Source organism: Rhincodon typus, chromosome 4 (genome assembly GCF_021869965.1).
Source record: "Rhincodon typus isolate 14 chromosome 4, sRhiTyp1.1, whole genome shotgun sequence".
In the NCBI taxonomy this organism is placed as follows: Eukaryota; Metazoa; Chordata; class Chondrichthyes; order Orectolobiformes; family Rhincodontidae; genus Rhincodon; species Rhincodon typus.
Genome location: NC_063335.1, coordinates 113740047 through 113763244, shown reverse-complemented (window position 1 = coordinate 113763244; position 23198 = coordinate 113740047). Strand labels below are relative to the sequence as shown.

Sequence of the window (23198 nt, the reverse complement as noted above, 5' to 3'; positions counted from 1 at the left end):
CGAGATTGTTCAGAATCTGGAGTAACAGTTTAATGATCTGGGGGCAGGCCATCTAGAACTGAGCAGGTTCAGTTGGCAGTTAGGAAAGCAAATGTAATGTAAGCATTTGTTTCAAGTAGATAGAATACAAGGGCAGGGATGTACTGCTGAGGCTGTGTCAGGCTCTGGTCAGACTGGGAGCAGTTTTGGGCCCCATATCCAAGGAAGGATGCGCTGGCATTGGAAGATGTCCAGACGAGGTTTACAAGAATGATCCTGGGGATGAAGGGCTTGTCATATGAGGAGCGATGGAGGACTCTGGGTCTGTATTTGATGGAGTTTCGAAAGATGAGGGGGTGGATCTGATTGAAACTTACAGAATACTGAGAGACCTGGATAGAGTGGACATGGAGAAGATGTTTCCACTAGTAGGAGAGACTGGGACCTGAGGGCGTAGCTTCAGAGCGAAGGGACTACCCTTTAGAACTGAGATGAGGAGGAATTTTTTTTAGCTAGAGGGTGGTGACTGTGTGGAACTCAATGCTGCAGAGGGCTATGGGCCAGGTCATTGGTTATATTTAAGACAGAGGTAGCTAGGTTTCTCAACACCATTCTCCTGCCTTCTCCCCATAACACCTTGAACCCCTTAGCCATCAAGAACCTACCAGCCAAGATCAAACAGTGGAACAGACTCGATGGGCCAATCAACCCAATTCTGGTCCTATATTGTATGGTCTTATGGAGTTAAGGAGAAATCTTTACTCACAGAATGGTGAGCCTGTGGAATTTTCTGCCACAGAAAGTAGCTGGAGTCAAAACATTATGTTTTCAGGAAGGACGTGGATATAGTCCTTTGCGATGGCCTACACTTGTTCTTATTTCCTATGTTTGTAGGAGATTGTGGGTCTACCTACAGCACATGGGCTGCAGCGGTTCAAGAAGGCAGCTCACTCTCACCTTCTAAAGGGGGGCAATCAGGGACGGGGCAAGAACTGCTGGATCAGCCAGTGATGTCCACATTCTAGTAACATATTTTTAAAAAGTAATATTCATAGAATGGAAGCAGGCCATTCAGCCCATTGAGTCCACACTGATCCTCCAAACAGTATCCCACCTAAACCCATCCTCTACTGTATCCCTGCATTTCCCATGGCTAACCCACCTAACCAGCACATCCCTGAACACTACGGGCAATATGGCATGGCCAATCCACCCTAACCTGCACATCTTTGGACTGTGGGAGGAAACGGGAGCACCCAGAGGAAACCCACGCAGACACAGGGAGAATGTGCAAACTCCACACAGGCAGTTGTCTGAGATTGGAACTGAACCTGGATTCTTGGCGTTGTGAGGCAGCAATGCTAACACTGACCCGCCATGCGGCCCCATTATATGATTAAATCCCAGGGATAATAACTGCCTCAGGTGTGGCCCGAAGCATCATTGAGCAGTGAACCGTCCAAAACAGAGAAGCACGGTCCTCGAGGAAGAGAAATCTGAAGATCAAGCTGATGATAATGATGAAATATTGATGTTTCAGACTGATGATGAATATGTTAGTTATAAACCCCTCTGATTGTGCAGTATTCAATAGTACTTGTAATTCACAGGATTATGGGACAGTTTGGTTAGAATGTTACCTTCCTTCAGTAGCTGGTGAGGTTTGATGCTAATGAAATGAATATAAAATGATGACTTGCTTTAGGTTTGGAGATGATAACATTAAAGGTGGATAAAGAGAGTTAGAATTCCATGTAAAATAGCTGGAGTTAGCTACTGCCTTCAAAGTGCCTGGTCAGAGCAGAGCGGGGACGGTCAGTGGGATGGGGGCTCGGAGCGGGGACGGTCAGTGAGCTGGGGGCTCGGAGCGGAGTGGGGATGGTCAGTGAGCTGGAGGCTCGGAGCGAAGCGGGGATGGTCAGTGAGCTGGAGGCTCGGAGCGGGGACAGTCAGTGGGCTGGAGGCTCAGAGTGGGGACGGTCAGTGGGACTGGAGGCTCGGGACGGGTATGGTCAGTGGGACCGGAGGCTCGGGACGGGGACAGTCAGTGGGACTGGAGGCTCGGGACGGGGACAGTCAGTGGGACTGGAGGCTCAGAGCGGGGACGGTCAGTGGGCTGGAGGCTCGGAGCGGGGATGGTCAGTGGGCTGGGGGCTCGGAGTGGAGCGGGGACGGTCAGTGAGCTGGAGGCTCGGGACGGGGATGGTCAGTGGGCTGGAGGCTCAGAGCGGGGACGGTCAGTGGGACTGGAGGCTCGGGACGGGTATGGTCTGTGGGACTGGAGGCTCGGGACGGCCTCGGTCAGTGGGACTGGAGGCTCGGAGCGGGGACGGTCAGTGGCCCTGGAGGCTCGGGGCGGGGACGGTGAGTGAGATGGGGGATCAGGGCGGGGACGGTCAGTGGGCTGGGGGCTTGGAGCGGAGCAGGGATGGTCAGTGAGATGGGGGCTCGGAGTGGAGCGGGGATGGTCAGTGAGATGGGGGCTCATCTAAACTCCAGTAAACACAGTCCTAACCGACTGAGTCTCCCCTGTACATCAATACTGCTGCACCTGAATCATTCTGCTGTCAACACATTATCCCCTAATCCTGAGCACTTTAACCTTACACACTAACCCCTTCAAGTGACCTTATCGAAAAATTTTTCAAAATCCAAGAAAACCACATCCACAGGCTTCCCCTTGTCCATTTTAAAAGTTACATCTCAAAAATATTCCAGTAGATTGTCAGCCACAATTTCCCTTTCAAGATTCCCACTTCCATGGAAAGGCAGCCAACATCATCAAAGACCCCTCCCACCCCAGTAATGCTCTCCTACAACCTCTTCCATCAGGCAGAAGATACAGAAACCTGAACCCACGCACCAGCAGGTTCAGGAATAGCTTCTTCCCAGCCGTTATGAGACTGATGAAAGGATGTCTCTAACTTCAAATAATATTGACCTTGCTTCGTGCATTTCCTGTATACCTCGCACCCTCTGATCTGTACGGTCTTGTTCGCTATTATCTGCTTGTACTGCTCACAAAACAAAACTTTTCACTGTATTTAGGTACAGGTGACCACAACAAATCAAATCAAATCAAAATACTTCCATAAATACTGTCATAGAAACAGGAGTAGGCCATTCAGCCCCTTGAGACTGTTCCATCATTCAACGAGATCACGGCTGATCTGTGGCCTACCTCCATAAACCTGCCTTTGGCCTATATCCCTTCGTACCTTTGTTTAACAGAATTATATTTACTTCAGATTTAAAACTAACAACTGATCCAGCATCTAATGCCGTGTGTGAGCAAGGATAAGGAATGTCCTGCCCACTGAGAGACAGCACTGCCTGCCCCTCGAACCCCATCTCCTCGATTCCCCTGTGATCGCACAATCTCTCCCAGACACAGCTTCTCACTCAATCACCAAGAAACTGCTCTGCAAAGATGAAGATGATCACTTGATCCCGGCTCAATCCAAACTGATCTACTTCAGCTTCCACTTGATCCAAGATTGATGTCCTGAAGCTTTCACTTGATTCCTGCGCAATCTCTCAGTCCAACACAATCTCTCAAAGCAGCCAGTCTCTCCTTACTGAAGGTCCTGGACCTGCCACTGGATCCATGGTTGAACTCCCATTTGATCCAGCCTGATCACACAGTCTCGTGGATCTCCTGGTCCTCTCCGAGATGCAAAGTTGAACAAAGCTGTTAGTGCAGCTGGTTTGGGCTCAGATCAGAGGGATCCTGGGTCTGGCTGATCTCCTGAGAGAGGTCCCAGGCAGCTGACAGTGCGCCCTCAAGGACAGGACTGTCGGACAGGAGGCATACTGCCCAGGCACCGGTGAGAAACACACACGCTTCCTGTACAAGCGTAAATCCAGGCACATCACGCACAACACAAACAGTTGCTGACAGACTGAGAGCTGGTGGGGGAAGATCAGGACCAGATCCTATTAACCCTCTGAGTGCTGACTGTCTACAATCCATCAGTCTTTTTCCTCTCAGTTCATAAAATGTGGGTGAGAGTGGCTGGGCCAGCTTTTATTGTCCCCTGAATGGTCACATCAGGGGCTGGTTAACATAACAACATAAGAACCAGGAGCAGGAGGAGGCCATCCGGCCCATTGAGCCTGCTCCACCATTCAATAGGACCATGGCTGATCTTCTCATGGACTCAGCTCCACTTACCCACCCACTCACCAAAACCCTTAACTCCTTTACTGTTCAAAAATCTAACGATCTTTGCCTTAAAAAATATTCAACGAGGTAGCCTTACCTGCTTCACTGGGCAGGGAATTCCACAGATTCATAACCCTTTGGGTGAAGAAGTCTATCCTCAGCTCAGTCCTAAATGTGCTCCCCCTTATTTTGAGGCTGTGCCCCCCAGTTCTAGTTTCACCCAGCAATGGAAGCATCCTTCCTGCTTCTATCTTATCTATTCCCTTCATAATTATATATGTTTCTATAAGATTCCTCCTCATTCTTCTAAATGCCAATGAGTACAGTCCCAGTCTACTCTATCTCATAAGCCAATCCTGGAATCAATTTAGTGAACCTCCTCTGCACCCCCTCCAGGGCCCAGTACATCCTTTCCCAAGTAAGGAGACTAAAAGTGCACACAGTACTCCAGATGTGGCCTCACCAGGACCTATACAGTTGCAACATAACCTCCCTGTTTTTAAACTCCATCCCTCTTAAAAGTCACCCACATCGCTGTGGGTCTGGAGTCACATGTCAGCCAGACAGGGTACAGACAGTAGATTTCCTTCGCTGAAGGACAGTAGTGACAAGCAGCAATAAATTTATTGTCTTCTTCCCAAAGGCTGCTTTCCCTTGACAGTGGGATCAATGGCCAGGGACAGAGATTGAAGGTGACACGGCAGGAGGTTTACACAGGATGGGAGGAAATCTTTGTTCACCCAGAGGGTGGTGGGAATCTGGAACTCACTGCCTGTGAGGGTGGGGGAGAGACAGAAACCCTAATCACACTGAAGAAGGATTTAAATGTGCCCTTGTGATTGCAAGGCACACACAGCTATGGGCCAAGTGCTGGAAAATGGGGCTAGAATAGTGAGGTGGTTGTTAGTGACTGGTGCAGACTCGACGGGCTGAAGGGTCATTTTTCTGTGGTGAACATCCAAATAGAGATAGTCGGCACGGTTTTGTGCGAGGAAACTCGTGTCTCACAAACTTGACTGAGTTTTTTGAGGATATTTCCAAAAAGGTTGATGATGGCAGAGCAGTAGACGTTGTTTATTTGGATTTTAGTAAAATCTACATGGTAGGCTAATTGGTAAAGCTGGGTCACATGGGAGTCAGGGTGAGCTTGCCAATATGGATGATATGGATGATGGATGATAATGGAATAGTTTAGGTTAGATGGGCTTCAGATTGGTTTCACAGGTCGGCGCATCATCGAGGGCCGAAGGGCCTGTACTGCGCTGTAATGTTCTACGTTCTATGTTCTATGTTCTATGTTCTATGTTCTATGTTCTATGTTCTATGGATACAGAATTGGCTTAACAGCAGGAGACAGAGAGTAATGGTGGATAGTTGCTTTTCAGACTGGAAGCCTGCGACCAGTGGTGTTACACAAGGATCAGATCTGGGTCCTGTTTTGTTTGTCATTTATATAAATGATTTGGATGAGAATATAGAAGGCATGGTTAATAAGTTTGTGGATGACACCAAAATTGGCGGCATAGTAGACAGTGAGAAAGGTTTTCTAAGATTACAAAGGGATCTTGGTCAAATGGGTCAATGGGCTGAAAAATGGCAGATGGAGTTCAATCTGGATAAATGCAATGCATCACATTTTGGTACAACAAACAAGGGTGGGTCTTATACAATTAATGGTAGGGCCCTGGGTAGTGTGGTAGAACAGAGGGACCTAGGGGTTCAGGTACATTATTCTTTAAAGTTTCCGTCACATATAGACAGATGGTTAAAAAGGTGTTTGGCACACTTGCTTTCATTGCTCAATCCTTTGAGTATTGGTGTTGGGATGTTATGTTGAGGTTGTACAGGACATTGGTGAGGACTCTTCTGGAATACTGTGTCCACTTCTGGTCCCCTAGACATAGGAAGGATATTATCAAGTTGGGGAGGGTTCAGAAGAGATTTACCAGGATGTTGCCAGGTATGGAAGGTTTGAGTTATGAGGAAATGCTGGAAAGGCTGGGACTTTTTACACTGGAGCGCAGGAAGTTGAGAGGCGACCTGATAGAAGTTTATAAAATAATGAGAGAGATAGATAGAGTTGATGGTAGCTGTGCTTTGCCTAGGGTGGGGGGATTTCAAGACTAGAAAACACATTTTTAAAGTGAGAGGAGAGAGATTTTAAAAAGACATGGGAGGCAAATGTTTTACACAGAGGGTGGTTCATGGGTGGAATGAACTTTCTGAGGAAGTGGTGGATGTGGGTACAGTTACAATGTTTAAAAGACATTTGGATGGATATATGAATAGGAAAGGTTTGGAGGGGTATGGACCAGGAGGTGGGACTAGTTTAGTTTGGGATTATGTTTGGCATGGACTGGTTGGATCGATGGGTCTGTTTCCCTGCTGTACGACTGTTTGACTAGTTTTAGGTTACTGATCTATCCACTGAGTTTACCAAATGCCTTTCCTGGACTTTCCAACTGATCCCAATGGGGGTGTGGTAGGTTCCCCCGGGGAATGGGGCAGGGGGGTGGAGGTAGGGGCAGAGGGAGAAGCTGTTGCAGGAGCTCACAGCCTCTGGCTGTTAGTGGATACAGATGGAAGCAGCTGAGAGCAGACCCCTCACACAACACCCCACCACCACCCACCCCCCACCCCCACCCTCCGTTTTGGGTGATGGGGGAGAGGGGTTGGAGGAGGATGCTGTGGTCACTCTGTCTGAGGATGCAAATAGCCCGAGAGGGGGTGAGGGGCTAAAGTTTACACAGAAACCCAAAGAAATTACTGGAGAAACTCAGTAGGTCTGGCAGCATCTGTGCAGAGACAAACAAAGTTAACGTTTCAGGTCCAGTGATCCTTCCTCAGAAAGTGTAAAGTCACACAAGATAGGATTTGTGGTTTTTCTTTAGAATTGTGACAGGGACAGAATCCTGAATGGAGGGTTTCAACATGGAGCCACAGGAAATAATCAATCTGGGATGCACCACCAGACTCCAGGAGTTTGGAAAGGAAAGGGTGACTGGAAATGGAAAGTGAGTTTTCCAGGCCAGTGGGTGAAGAGTCAATGTTGTTGAGGAGCTGCGATGTTAGCGGATTGAAAGGAGAGGGTGGAGGGGACAGGAATAAAGGAGAGAAGTTGTTTCCAATGTCAGTTCACATGGAGGCCAGCAAGGGGAGCTGGCTGACCAACAGGCTGGTTGCAGTAGGACGAAGAGAACAGGGGCTGAGGATTGTGACAATACTGTGGCTTTAAGAGGTGTGTTTTGCCCCGGTTGCTTTTAGAGAGAGATTGGGGAAACAGGCGCCGAGCAGTCAATAAGAAGATAAACAACTTGTGAAGCCTTGGGTGTCTTTTATTAAAAGCTGGAACAGTAGAAGCATCCTGAGTGGATGTGGTCAGGCTCCCACAGGTCCAGGATGTATTTAATTAGCTTTCAGCAGTTGTTGCTGGGGCCTGGGAGGGTTGTAAGGCAGTGAAGCTCTTCCAGCTGCTACACTGCCCCTCTCCCTCTCTCTCTCCCCCTCCCTCTCTCTCTCTCTCTCTCTCTCTCTCTCAGAATTGTCTTTTGATGTTCTTTCCTCCTCGATTGGAGAACTGCATGTGAGACAATCTGTTTTCTGAATTTGCCTTTTGCCAAGGGTGTGTTAAGAGGATGTTACTATATTGGAACGGTTAGTTAGTAATAGTTACTGTATCTATTATTCTGTTAAGTTTTCCAATGGGGTTAAGATTTTCTAACTGCTTCCCTCTTTTGATGTATTTTAACTAAAGTTTGGATAAATGTTTTAGGCTTAACATCGAGTAGTTTGACCAATCAAATTGCATCTGGAACACAGCAGCTGACATTTACCTTAAAAATAAGAAAAAGTTACGATCTGCTGTCTTAATGTATTTTGAGGGGGTCTGGTCTGGTCTGGGCCAGAACAAGCTCATGAACAATATGAACTCAGAGAGGGGTTGGGGGAGATGGAGAGAAACCAGACACTGATGTGAGGTTGGGGCTGGGGTAGGGGTGTAGTTTGACTCAGGATGCAAAGGGAGGGACCAGCAGAGAGAGCTGATGGGATGACAACAGAGACAAACTGGAGTAGGAGATGGTCAATCAGCCCCTCAATCCTGCATCATCCCAGTGGGCAGAATGAAGAAGAGGAGTTTCATAAAATATTTGGCGGAGATGAGAAACAGGCGTGCCTGTGAATCACGAGGAAGGGGTGGAAATCTTTCATCTCTGAGAGTACCTCACGTCTGTATTACTCAAAGCAGCGGGTGACATTTAAATCTCCTGAGGTCAGATGTCACATTGACCCAAGTGCTGCAATTTCAGAAATGCTTTAATCACACAATCTAGCTGGCGTCTGAGGGAAGACTGCTCTTCTGTCTTGAAGAACAGATGCATTTAATCTCTAGCCTCGTGGGGTTTAACCACAGCAGCTTGTAATCCCTGCTCTCAGCAAATTGCTGTCTTCAATCACACACAGAGAGAACACTATGACCAGAGAAACTGGAACAAAGCCAAGTGGCTTTTTTGTAATTTGTGGTCACAATATGGGCATCATTGGCATCACTGGATGGGCAGCATTTATTGCCCATCCCTAATTGTCCCTTGAGAAGGTGGGGGTGAGCTGTATTCTTGAACTGCTACAGTCCATGTTCTGTAGGTAGACCCCCAATGCCCTTAGGGAGGGAATTATAGGATTTGACCCAGTGATACTGAAGGAATTTAAGGTTTTCATCTCAACCGCTAAGCAGACACTGAGTTCCAAAAACCTACCTCAGTGCTGGGTGAAATAAAGGTTTCCCCACCCCACCCACCCCAATCCTTCTCTGACTCACCTTAAACCATCAAATGTCCCAAGTGGACAGTGATGTCTGTGAAGCTGACAAGGCAACGTTGCTGATCCTCATTCCTGATCTGATCAACGCTCGGTTAGTCTCACTCTGCCACATCCAAACAGCAGCTTGAGCTGCTGGTAATCCACTGTCAGATCATGCTCAGGCAGTGTTAATACAATGGCAGATTACCCTTCTCTCAGAAACGTGTCGTTGGGACCATCACTTTTTCTGATTTATATAAACAATTTGGAGATGGGTGTCGAGGACAAACTCTCTAAATTTGCAGATGACACTAAGCTAGGGAGAATAGTGAATTGTGAGGATGATGCTGACATGTCACATTTTGATAAGGCAAACCAGGGCAGGACTTAGACAGTTAATAGGACAGCCCTGGGGAGTGTTGTTGAACATAAGGACTGAGGGGAGCAAGTACATAGCTCCTTGAAAGTGGAGTCACAGGTAGACAAGATGGTGAGGAAGGTGTTTGGCATGCTTGCCTTCATCAGTAAGTGCACTGAGTATAGGAATTTGGACATTATGTTGCAGTTGTACAGGACATTGGTTCGGCCACTCTTGGAATGCTATGTACAATTCTGGTCTCCCTGCTACAGGAAGGATGTTGCTAAACTTGAGAGGGTGTATAAAAAATTTACAAGGATATTGCTGGGACTGGAGGTTTGAGTTTATAATGGAGAGGCTGGATAGGCCAATGTGCCATACCTGACACATTGGGAGATGGTTGTGGTTGTGGGAGGTCAGTCATCTCAGCTCCAGGACATCTCTGCAGGAATTCCTCAGGGTAGTGTCCTAGGCCCAACCATCTTCAGCTGTTTCATCAATGACCTTCCCTCCCTCATAAGGTCAGAAGTGGGGATGTTCACCGACGATTGCACAATGTTCAGCAACATTGGTGACTCCTCAGATACTGAAGCAGTCCATGTTCACATGCAACAAGATCTGGACAATACCCAGGCTTGGGCTGACAAGTGGGAAGTTACATTCACACCACACAAATGCCAGGCTATGACCATCACCAATAAGAGACAATCTAACCATCACCCCTTGACATTCAATGGTGTTACCATCACTGAATCCCCCACTATCAACATCGTGGGGGTTACCATTGACCAGAAACTCAACTGTACTCACCACATAAACACAGTGGCTACAAGAGCAGGTCAGAAACTGGGAATAGTGTGGCAAGTAACTCACCTCCTGACTCCCCAAAGCCTGTCCACCATTTACAAGGCACAAGTCAGGAGTGTGATGGAATACTCCCCACTTACCTGGATGAGTGCAGCCCCCACAACACTCAAGAAACTTAATACCATCCAGGACAAAGCAGCCGCTTGATTGGCACCACATCCACAAACATCCACTCCCTCCACCACCGACACTCAGTACTATCTACAAGATGCACTGCAGAAATTCACCAAAGATCCTCAGGCAGCACTTTCCAAATCCACCACCACTTCCATCTAGAAGGACAAGGGCAGCAGATACATGGGAACACCACCACCTGCAAGTTGCCCTCCAAGCCACTCACCATCCTGACTTGGAATTATATCGCCGTTCCTTCACTGTCGCTGGGTCAAAATCCTGGAATTTCCTCCCTAATAGCATTGTGGGTCAACCCACAGCAGGTGGACTGCAGCAGATCAAGAAGGCAACTCACCCCCACCTTCTCATGGGCAGCTAGGGATGGGCAATAAATGCTGGGCCCAGCCAGTGACACCCACATCCTACAAATGAATAGAGAAAAACAAAAGGCTGCAACTTCTTCCACTGGACCATTGTTGGCTGAGGGGTGACCTTATAGAAGTTTAAAAAATAATGACAGGCATGGATAGAATGAGTAGCCGAGGTCCTTTCCCCCAGAGCTGGGGTGTTTAAAACTAGAGGGCATAAGTTTTAGATGAGAGGGAAAAGATTTAAAACGGACTGAAGGGGCAACATTTTCACGCAGAGGGTGGTGTTTGTATGGAATGAGCTGCCAGAGGAAGTGGTGGAGGCTGGTATGATTACAACATTTAAAAGGCATCAGGATAAGTACATAAATAGGAAGGGTTTCGAGGCATATGGGCCAAATGCTGGCAAATGGGACTGGTTCAGTTTTGGAAACCTGGTTGGCATGGATGAGATGGACTGAAGGGTCTGTTTCCATAGTTTACGACATTATCACTTCAAAGGGTCACCAAGAAGTTGGTGAAATAGGCAAACACTTGGCAGATGAATTTCAATGCAGAGAAATGTGAAGTAATGCACTTTGCTGGAAGAAGCATGAAGAGACAATGCAGGCTCAGTAGTACAACTTTGAGAGGAGTACAGGGGTAGAGGGACCTCAGGATTCAATATACGTAACTCCCTGAAGGTGGCCTGGCAAGTGGAAACAGTTGTTACGAAGGCTTATAGGTTCCTTGGGTTTATAAATCGAGGCACAGAGTATAAAAGTAAGGAAGTGATACTACACCGCTACAAATCATTGGTCAGACCACATTTGGACTATTGTGTTCAGTTCTGGGCACCTTATTTAAGGAAGAATGTTAAAGACCTGGGAGAAAGTACGAAGGATATATACTGGAATGATACCAGGAATGAGGGATTTTAGATATAGGAAAGACTAGAGAATTTGGCCTTATTCTTGTTGAAAGAAGACTAAAAGGTGACCTTATTAAGGTGTTAAAGATTATGAACAATTTTGACAGGGTAAAGAAGGATATTCTGTTTCTACTCATTGGTATGTCAGTAACGAGGGATCACAATTTCAAGATTGTCAGCGAGAGAGCTAGGAACGAGATAAGGAGAAATATCTTTACTCAGAGAATTGTCAGGATTTGGAATGTGCTGCCTGGGAGAGTGGTGGAGGTGGATTCCATAGGAGGTTTCAGAAGGGAGCTGGATATATATATTTGAGAGGGATGAAGTTAGAGAGCTCCAGAGATAGGGCTGGAGAATGGGACTAGCAGGGTAGCTCTTTCAGGAGCTGGTACAGATATGATGGGTCGAATGGCCTCCTTCAGTACTGTAAAATTCTATGACTCTATGATTTTGTGTGTGAAACTCTTGGGTTTTTGAACGGAGTATGCTGGAGAAACTCAGCAAGCCTGGCAGCGTCAGCAGAGAGAGAAACAGAATTTGTGTTTCAAGCCTATGACTGATTGGCTCGATGCTTGTGAATACAGATCTCATCAATTTCACTCAGTCCCAACGAGCAGACAAAACCATCTCACCTGGGTCACCTTCCCTGTAACGTTGTGGGATCTCTCCTTCACTTTTGTCGGTGCAATAATCTCTTTCTCTCCTGGTGATGACAGGATGAAGTTCTCACCTTTAAAATCCACAAAGTTGAGTGTGATTTGGGGGATTTTGCTGAAGGTTCGATATTTCGCCAGGTCAGAGTCCGAAGTGGAATTGACCAGGTTTGGGGTGACCATCACATGATTCACTGCCCCTGGAACCAATTCACATCAAAAAAAATCACCAATCAAATTACAGCAGTTTCACATGCTGTGTGAGAGAGAGAACCTGGGAGCTGGGAGGGCCCTGATCCCGATACCTGCGTGGGAATGTTACTGGGATCAGTAAGGAGGGGCTGAACATTTCAGCAAGTTTGAATGGATTGGGGGAAACACACATGGACTTCCCAAAGTCAGCCCACATCAAATAAACCAGCAGCGAATCTCTGAGGAAGGAATTTTCCCAGTAAATTGAAGAATGTCTGTGGATACAGTTCACTTCAACTTTCAAATTGTGTTCAATTAGATACCACATTAAAATGTTCCAAACATGACATTTCAGAGATTGTTATGGGTCACGGGTATCTCTTTAATTTAGGATAAAACAGAAGACAATGTTGGAGCCTGTTTGGATTTCTGCCTGATGACAAGCCCAACAAGTTTGAAGGGGGACCCAGATTGTTGGACGGTGGGTGGATGTGGGGTGGTGGGGGGGGGGCCACGGGGAGGTGGTGGCAGCAGGATATTCACAGCGAGCAGAGCAGCTGGTCTGACTGGGGAGAGACAGTGTGTCAGGAACACCAGTCACGGTGCAGACACTGGCCTCTCACATAACAGTGTCAGTGGGGTTTCCCAAACAGTTCATTTCCTTTGGAGATTTCTTCCCTGGAAAGACACAGCATATGGTTTAAGTACTTCACTCCTGGCTGAAATAAAGTGAAGGTAAAGTCCATCACAAACTCTCAAATCCAACCTTCCCACAATGACGGGCAAAGCCAGCTCAAGGTCATCGGGCAAGGACCCACACCATCTAAACACTGCAGGGGGCAGTGAAACCACACCCTGGGGCAAAGGGAAGAACCAGAATGGAGGGTGGGGGGTCAAGAGGCAGGGTAAAGACAAGGGTACAGTTTGGGAAGGGGGGCAAAGTTGGGGCAAAGGCAGAGTGAGGCAAAATAGGAGGGGAAGCAAGTGGGTCTAGACATCCCCCAATGTGCACCCATGCGATGCTGACTGGGTCCTGACAAACACATGTCTCACTCACAAATAACACACACAGATTAGGAAGAGGAGGCCATTCAGCCCCTCAAATCTACTCTGCCATCCAATGAGATCATGGCTGATCTGATTGTAACCAGAACAGTTCTAGACTGGAACCTGGTTAGGTCACAGTAAGAGTATTGTGTGCAGTTCCACATTATAGGGTGGGGTGTAACAGCACTGGAGAGGGTACAGAGGAGATTTACCAGGATGTTGCCTGGGGATGAAAAGTTTCAGTGATGAAGTGAGATTGGACAGACTGGGGGTGTTTTCCGAGGAGCAGCAGACGCTGAGGGGAACATGATTGAACTGTATAACATGATAAGGCGCAGAGACAGGTAGGGGTCAACGACTGGGGGCATAGATTTAAGGTAAGGAATCATAGAATCCTGCAAAGGCCATTCAGCCCCTCAAGTCTGCACCAACTCTTCGAACAGCATCCCACCCAGACCCAACCCCCCATCCTATCCTCATAACCCTGCATTTCCCATAGCTAACCCACCTAGCCTTCACATCCCTAGACGCTATGAGGATTTTAACATGGCTAATCCACCTAACCTGCACATCTTTGGACTGTGGGAGGAAACTGGAGCACCCGGGGAAACCCATGTAGACATGGACAGAATGTGCAAACACCACACAGATAATCGCCAGAGGATGGAATCGAACCTGGGTCCCTGGCGCTGAGCCAGTAGTGCTAACCACTGAGCCACCAAGCCATCTGTTCCGTTCCTTTTTGTGGCATTTTAATGGTCAGATACAACTGAGTGGTTTGCTCAGGCCACTTCAAGGTCACTTAAGAGACAACCACATTTGGTGTGGGTCTGGAGTCACATCTAGGTCAGACCAGATAGGGATAGTGAGTTTTATTCCCGAAAGGACATCAGTGAACCAGATGAGTATTTTTTTTAAATTGACAATGGTTTCAGGATCATTATTAAACTGGATTAATTACAGATGAAAAGCTTCTCTCAGTAAAGACACCATATAATATTCTGGTTATTTCGTCTTCCTGACGGAATGGACAATTTGACATTTTCCCCACACTCTACTCCGTTTGCCAGATACTTACCCTGTTGCTGTGTAGCAACCTCGCACTCTCTTCATAACCTTCCTTTTCCCCCACCCTGGTCTTTGTACGATCAGCAAATTTAGCAACAATCCCTCCCATCCTTTCATCCCATCATTGATATCAATTGGAAATAGCTGTGGCCGTAGCACTGACCCTTGAGACAGTGTGTTTCAGCAGTTAGCATACCACCTGAAGAAAGGAGAGATCCTGGGTTTGTTTAAATGCAGAGGAACACAGAGGTCAGTGAGATTTTGGGATGGGTGTAGGCAGGTCACTGAAACACAGTGATCACAACAAACCAATGATCAAACTTAACTCATACCACGTTAACCTGAATACCCAGATACACTGGCCTGTTTACCTACATTGCCAACAACTGTGATCCATTGCAGACACCAGAGCTGAGAGATTACAAACTGCTGCAATGTTGTACTTGATGATGCTGAGTTTTCAAAGTTTCCATTTGAAATAACTGTACAGAGACCAGTATCCTGTCACCAAGTCACTGTTTTTTTAACACATGGGGATCCCTGACACTGATCCAGCTCCCTCAGAGCCAGCTCTCAGAGTGAGCATAACCCCTGACACTCCTGTTTCTGTCTGTCAGCCAGGGCTCCCTGATTGGACCACGTTAACAGCCCTAAACATGGAACTCACATTCTATGAGGACCAACTGGCTGATCTCATTACAATCAGACCACCCATTATGGGGGGAATCTGTTTAATTGGGGTCTTGGGGGCAGAGAAGGATCCAGGGTTTTCTCCTCATTGTTGGGGAGACAAGTACAACGGCACAGAACCTCAAAAACAGGCCATTCTTGGAAGTCTGTCTCTCAGATTCAGGGGCACAGTTTGGGCTAAACCTTTAATAAATTATTTCAAAACCACAAATCCTGAGCATTTTTGGAGTGTTTGTCAGATACAAGGGAATTATGGAACCAGCTCAAAGATTAACAATCAACTCCCCCAACAGCAGCATTGGCTTGATGGGCTGAATGGTTTTTGCCTGTACCAGACCAGTCTCCATGTCAATCCCAGACCGAACTGTGCACAAAGTGGGGTGGGGTGGAGTGTCACCTCACCAAGGTTGGAGGGTCTAACATTTCCCTAAAGATGAAGGCAGCACCCCACCTGCCTCCCACTCCACCCCAGCCCCTAATCACAGCTGGGGGTGCCCATCCCGAACACCAGTACAAATGAGACCGTCCCAAGCCACCCACAATCCTCACCTGTGCTAGAGTGCCGGCTCCGGAACTTTCCATCACCATCTTCCCTGGTCGTTTCCATGTCATCGAGTGAGGAGACACGACGGAAGCTGTAGGAGCTCTCCTGGGATGGAGTGGCACTGGGACTGAGAGTAGAGTTGGAGCTGGAGTGGTGCTTCTTCAATCGCTGTGTGACAGAGGAGTGGTCAGTACCTCCCTCAGCCTCAGGGTCCAGTGCCAGCAGCTCCTCGGTCTGGCTCTGACCCTCCATGACCACAGACTCACAACTTGCTCTGGACAGGTTCAACAAGCCAAGGCCTGCTCCCTCCTGGGCCAATGTCAGCTTGCCCACACTCACTGAGCCCAGGTTCGGGAATCGGACCTTAAAGCTCCGTCTGTGACCTGTAAGACAACAACAAACACATTCCACTTGTCACGACGCTGTCCAAGGTCATTTTGTCGTTTTTATTTAAGAGAGATTGAGGTCAGAGGTACTGAACAGGCTCTTTAAGATAACGTGTGTAAACAATTTAACATCTTGGGTTTTATTTAAAACAGCCTGAATGGGCGTGGCCCTCTCTCACAGATCCACATTTCTGCATTTTGGTTTATTCAGTAACATAAGAAACTCTTGGGGTCTCAAAAGAATTGGAAGCTTCAGTGACCATCTCCCAGTTGCTACACTCTCTGAAATTTCTCTTGATGTTATTTCCTCCTGCATTGGAGAACTTCTTTAATTCATTAATGGGATGAGGGCGTCACTGGCTAGGCAGCATTTATTCCCATCCCTAATTGCCCAGAGGGCAGTTCGGAGTCAACCACATTGCAGTGGGTCTGAAGTCACATGTGAGAATCTGTCTGAATTTGCCAAGGGGTGTGCTTATGGAATGTCACTATATTGGAACAGTTAATTAGTCATGGGTACTGTATCTATTGTTCAGCTCAGTTTTCCAATAGTTAAGTTATTATAAATTCCTCTTCCTTTTGTTTGTATTTTAGCTATAGTGTTTAAATAAATTGTTTTGCTTAATGTTGAGTAGTTTGACCAGTCACATCACACCTGGAACAGAGCACTTCACACCTACCTTTAAAATAAGAAAATGTTAGGGTCGAAGCTACCTTCTTAAAATATTTTGAGGGGGTTCAGTCTGGTCCATAATGCAATCCACAATCTGGCCTCATCAACACACTCCAGTAACATGGGCATCGCTGGCTGGGTCCAGCATTTCTTGCCTATCCCTACTTGCCCCTTGAGAAGGTGGTGGTGAGCTGCCTTCTTGAACCATTGCAGTCCCTATGCTGTTGGTTGACCTACAATGCTGTTAGGGAGGGAATTCCAGGATTTTGACCCAGTGACAGTGAAGGAACAGCGATATATTTCCAAGTCAGGATGGTGAGTGGCTTGGAGGGGAACTTGCAGGGAGTGGTGTTCCCATGTATCTGCTGCCCTTGACCTTGTAGATAGAAGTGTTTGTGGGTTTGGAAAGTGCTGTGTGAGGATCTTTGGCGAATTTCTGCAGTACATCTTGTAGATAGTACACACTGCTGCTACTGAGCGTCGGTGGTGGAGGGAGTGGATGCTTTTGGATGTGGTGCCAATCAAGCGGCTGCTTTGTCCTGGACAGTGTCGAGCTTCCCTGACTGAGTGACAGGAGGGAATCACAAACAGGACTGATGCTCAGAAGCGCAAATACCCCTCCATTACTGAAATTCACCATGGCAGGAACATGGTCCAATTGGTGTTGTCAGCTCAGGGTGGGAATCCAAGGAACACCAGTATGTCAATGAGGGAGTTCAGGAAGAAGGTGGGATTCTAATGGGGAACACAATATGGCATTGTGGGGCATGGATCAGTGGGAATAGTGATCAAGATGATGAGAGATGTCGGGGAGGGGGAGGGGAACAGTCAGGGGTCAGGCAGGGAGAAGTGGGAGGAAAGTGGCCAGGTTGGGGGTCAGGATGGTCGGTGGGGAGGGTTGATCAGGTCAGGGGTCAGAGATTAAGGTGGTCAGTGGTGGAGGGGTGGTGTAGTCAGGTCAGGGTTCAAGGATTGGGGTGGTCAGTGGGGGTGTGTGGTTAGGGGTCAAAGATTGGGACAATTAGTGGGGAAGGTGTGGTAAAGGGTTGGAGTCAATCAGGCTGGGGGTTTCCTAGTCGGCCCCTGTGTTTGTGGTGAGCCATAGGATGAGGAAGGTCAGAGCTCAGTATGTCCAGGCTCATACCTGCAGCAAACCAGGGAGACAGGAGCTTGTCATTCCAGTTTGGGTCCAGGGAATCCAGCAACGATTTCTCCAACATCACCTCGAAATTCAAGATGAACATGATGACAGAACCATTCTCACTGCGAACCGGGACAACATCCACCAGGCACAGGAAACAGGAGCCTAGAGAACAATCACAGTGTAAAAATACCAACACAACTCCTGTGTCTGTGTGATGGGGGACAGTGCAGAGGGAGCTTTACCCTGTATTTGTCCCTGTGCTGGGGCTCAATGGGTGACAGTGTCAAAGGATCTTGACTTCCGGTTTAAAAGAGTAGAGGGAGCCTCCTTGCACTGTGTGCTGAGTGGGTTTCTGGTTGATGAGGGGAAAATGGGGTGTTGCTGGGGTGTTGTTGGATTGGGGGATGATCTTTGGGAGAGTGTGAGAAACCTCCATTACAGAGTGTATGTCTCTGAGACATTTCACATTCTCTCACTCACTGACCAACTCCCACCACCTTCAATTCTAAGAAAATCTTAATTCTCTATCCACAACATGGCATCTGGTCAAGAATTCATTTTTAAAACAAACAGCCTCTCACTGGAGACCAAACACAATCAGCTTTTTATGTTGTCCCTCTCTGTATCTGAAACGCACACCCTCCCCTCAATCCACCCACAAGCCCACCCCACCCTAATCTGAGACTCTCATTCTGTACTAGACCCTCTTTCTGTGCAATTCACGAACCCCTTTCGCCATTACCTCAGTCCCTATGCCACTATGCTCCCACACCAGGGGCACTGCTCGTGCTGAGGGAGGGGGGTCAGCACAGTGGAGGGTGGGGTGGGGGCATGGGCAGTGACGAGGTGGCTCAGTCATCCATTCCTTCAATGCTGGTCTGGGCAGATTTCTGATTTGAACAGGGAGTCTAGGGTTATGGTGAGTGTTAACAGGTCAGTGGATCTGTGACCACAACTGGGTCACCATGACCTTCCTGAATAACCAGTGGATCAGTGAGATTAGGAACCACCCATTAGGCTCCTTAATAAGATCTGATGGTGTTGGAGGCAGTATATTAGCCTGGATAGAGAATTGGCTAACTAATACAGAATAATGTTTGGATGATGGGTCATATTTAGGACAGCAACCTGTCAATTGAGGCTTACCACAGGGATCAAAGCTGGGGCCACAATTATCTACAAACTATGACTTAGATGGTATCACTTGCCAGTTGTCATCCCAAGCCTGGATATTGTCCAGATCTTGTTACGTGTGAACATGGACTGCTTCAGTATCTGAGGAGTCACGAATGGTGCTGAACATTGTGCAATCATCAGCGAACATCCCCACTTCTGACCTAATGATGGAGGCAAGGTCATTGATGAAGCAGCTGAAGATGGTTGGGCCTAGGACAGTACCCTGAGGAACTCCTACAGAGATGTCCTGCAGCTGAGATGATTGACCCCCAACAACCACGACCACCTTCCTTTGTGTCAGGTATGACTCCAACCACCAGAGGATTTGTCCCCCGATACCCATTGATTCCAGTTTTGCTAGGGCTCCTTGATGCCACACTCGTTTGAACGCAGCCTTGATATCAAGGGCTATCAGTCTCACCTCACCCTCTGGAATTCAGCTCTTTTGTCCATGTTTGAACCAAGGCTGTAATGAGGTCAGGAGCTGAGTGGCCCTGGCGGAACCCAAACTGGGCGTCACTGAGCAGGTTATTGCTGAGCAGGTGCTGCTTGATAGCGCTGTTACTGACACCTTCCATCACTTTACTGATGATTGACAGTAGACTGATTTGAGACTGAGTAGAGTGATTCATTTTGGAAGGTTGAATTTGAATGTAGAATACAGGGTTAATGGCAGGATTCTTGGCAGTGTGGAGGAACAGAGGGATCTTGGGGTCCACGTCCATAGATCCCTGAAAGTTGCTACCCAAGTTGATAGAACATAAAACATAGAACATTGAACATTACAGCACAGTACAGGCCCTTCGGCCCTCGATGTTGCGCCGACCTGTGAAACCAATCTGAAGCCCATCTAACCTAAACTATTCCATTATCATCCATATGTTTATCCAATCACCATTTAAATGCCCTTAAAGTTGGCGAGTCTACTACTTTTGCAGGCAGGGCATTCCACGCCCTTACGACTCTCTGAGTAAAGAACCTACCTCTGACATCTGTCCTATATCTATCACCCCTCAATTTAAAGCTCTGTCCCCTCGTGCTAGCCATCACTATCCGAGGAAAAAGGCTCTCGCTGTCCACCCTATCTAATCCTCTGATCATCTTGTACGTCTCTATTAAGTCACCTCTTAACCTTCTTCTCTCTAACGAAAACAGCCTCAAGTCCCTCAGCCTTTTCCTCATAAGACCTTGTACAGAAGGCATATGGTGTGTTGGCTTTCAGTGGCAGGGGAATTGAGTTTAAGAGCTGTGAGGTTATGCTGCAGCTCTATAAAACTCTGGTTAGACCAAACTTGGAATATTGTGTTCAGTTCTGGTCGCCTCATTATAGGAAAGATATGGAAGCTTTAGAGAGGGTGTAGAGGAAATTTACCAGGATGCTGCGTGGACTGGAGGGCAGGTCTTATGAGGAAAGGTTGAGGGAGTTAGGGCTTTTTTCATTGGAGCAAAGAAGGGTGAGAGGTGACTTGATAGAGGTGTACAAGAAGATGACAGACATAGATAGAGTCGATAGCCAGAGACTTTATCCCAGGGTGAAAATGACTATTACGAGGGGGCATAATTTTAAGGTGATTGGAGGAAGGTATAGGGGAGATGTCAGAGGTATGCTCTTCACAGAGAGAGTGGGGGGTGTGTGGAATGCGCTGCCGGCAGTGGTAGTGGAGTCAGATACTTTAGAGACTTTTAAGCGACTCTTGGATAGGCACATGGAGGATAGTAAAATGTACGGTATGCAGGGTAGTTTGATCTTAGTAGGATAATAGGTCGGCACAACATCCTGGGCCAAAGGGCCTGTACTGTGCTGTACTGTTCTATGTTCTATGTTCTAGACTGATGGGGCGGCAATTGTCTGGGTTGGATTTGTCCTGCTTTTTGTGTATAGGTTATACTTGGGCAATTTTCCACATTGTTGGGTAGATACCAGTGTTGTAACTGTACTGGAACAGCTTGGCCAGGGGAGCGGCAAGTTCTGGAACACAAGTCTTCAGTACTATTGCCGGAATGTTGTCAGGGCCCTTAGCCTTTGCAGTATCCAGTGTCTCCAACCGTTTCTTGATATCACGTGGAGTGAATCGAATTGGCTGAAGACTGGTATCTGTAATGCTGGGGACCACTGGAGGAGGCTGAGATGGATCATCCACTCGGCACTTCTGGCTGAAGATTGCTGCGAAAGTTTCAGCCTTATCTTTTGCACTGATGTGCTGGGCTCTTCCATCATTGAGGATGGGGATATTTGTGGAGCCTCCTCCTCCAGTGAGTTGTTTAATTGTCCACCACCATTCACAACTGGATGTGGTAGGACTACAGAGCTTAGATCTGATCCGTTGCTTGTGGGATTGCTTAGTTTTGTCTGTCACTTGCTGCTTTTGCTGTTTGGCGTGCAAATAGTCCTGTTTGGTGGCTTCACCAGGTTGACACCTCATCTTCAGGTATGCCTGGCGCTGCTCCTGGCATACCCTCCTGCACTCTCCATTGACCCAGGGTTGATCTCCTGGTTTGATGGTAATGGTTGAGTGGGGGATATGCTGGGCCATGAGGTTACAGATTGTGCTGGAGTACAATTCTACTGCTGTTAATGGCCCACAGCACCTCACGGGTGCCCAGTCTTGAGTTGCTAGATCTGTGTGAAGTCTGTCCCATTTAGCACAGTGATAGTGCCACACAACATGATGGAGTTTATTCTCAATGTGAGGGCGGGACGTATTCTTCACAAGGACTGTACGATGGTCACTCTTCCTGATACTGTCATGGACAGATGTAACTGCAGCTGGCAGATTGATAAGGATGAGGTCAAGTATGCTTTTCCCACTTGTTGGTTCTTTCACCACCTGCCGCAGACCCAGTCTAGCAGCTATGTCCTTTAGGACCCGACCAGCTCGATCTGTAGTACTGCTGCCAAGCTACTCTTGGTGGTGGACATTGAAATCCCCCACCCAGAGTACATTTTGTGCCCTTACCATCCTCAGTGCTTCCTCAGTTAATCATTTCCCACCGGACCTGTACATTTCCCCAGGCTCTCTGTGATGTCTGCCTGCACTCGACATTTGCCTTGTACAAGGCTGTGGTGTATTTGTTCTGTTTCCTTGGTTCCTTTTGGTGATTTTCACTGCTGCCTCAGCCTTTTGTTGTTGACTGGAGCTAGTGGGGGGCCAGGGGTGGGAAGGAGATGATTTGTGATGTGGAGCCTCCAAAATGATTCTGAAGCAGCTGCATTCTTCACAGATGATGTGAGGGCCATTATCACTCATCACAGTATCTGACAGCTTTATGGAGATTGGCACCACATCCACAAGCATCCACTCCCTCCCCCACCGACGCTCAGTAGCAGCAGTGTGTACTATCTACAAGATGCACTGCGGAAATGCAGCAAGGATCCTCACACAGCACCTTCCAAACCCACAACCACTTCCATCTAGAAGGACAAGGGCAGTAGATACATGGGAACACCACCCCTTGCAAGTTCCCCTCTGAGCCACTCACCATCCTGACTTGGGGATAAAGTCCCATTCCTTCAGGTAGACATATAAAATTCTCACAGTGGGGTGACAGGGTGGATGGGGAGAGGATGTTTGTCCCTGGGCTGGGACTCTAGAACCAGGGGCAGGATCTCAGGAGAAGGGGCAGGACGTTTAAATCTGAGATGGGGGGGCGGGATTTCTTCACTGGGGGTTGGGGGTGAGTGAGTGTTTGGAATTCTAGAGCCCAGAGGCTGTGGGAGCTCAGTCCCTGATACAGAAATCACTCAGTTTTTGAAGACCAATGACAGTAAAGGATATGGCCAGCTCCTGTAGCCACTCTACTGATAAGTCTTGTCCATACAACATAGAACATAGAACAGTACAGCACAGTACGGGCTCTTCGGCCCACAATGTTGTGCCAAATTTTTACCCTAATCCTAAGGTCTATCTAACCTCCACCCCTATCTTATACTATCATCCATACGTCTATCTAATAGCCGCTTAAATGCCCCTAATGAGGCCGATTCCACTACCCTCTCCCGGCAATGCATTCCACACCCCTACCACTCTCTGAGTAAAGAACCTACCTCTGACGTCTCCCCTATATCT

At 47.6% G+C, this 23198-nt stretch overlaps 1 protein-coding gene across 1 annotated transcript in view; it reads right to left on the bottom strand.

The window, feature by feature from the left end:
• Positions 1-23198, bottom strand: part of LOC109924428 (potassium voltage-gated channel subfamily H member 2-like) — a 77372-nt gene that overhangs the window by 9096 nt on the left and 45078 nt on the right. Inside the window, exons 4-6 of the mRNA XM_048595794.1 lie at positions 17956-18117; positions 15758-16135; positions 12191-12411 (exon numbers count right to left, since the gene is read on the bottom strand). Of these exons, the coding sequence (XP_048451751.1) occupies positions 12191-12411; positions 15758-16135; positions 17956-18117 (761 nt within the window). The remainder of the gene's footprint in view (positions 1-12190; positions 12412-15757; positions 16136-17955; positions 18118-23198) is intronic.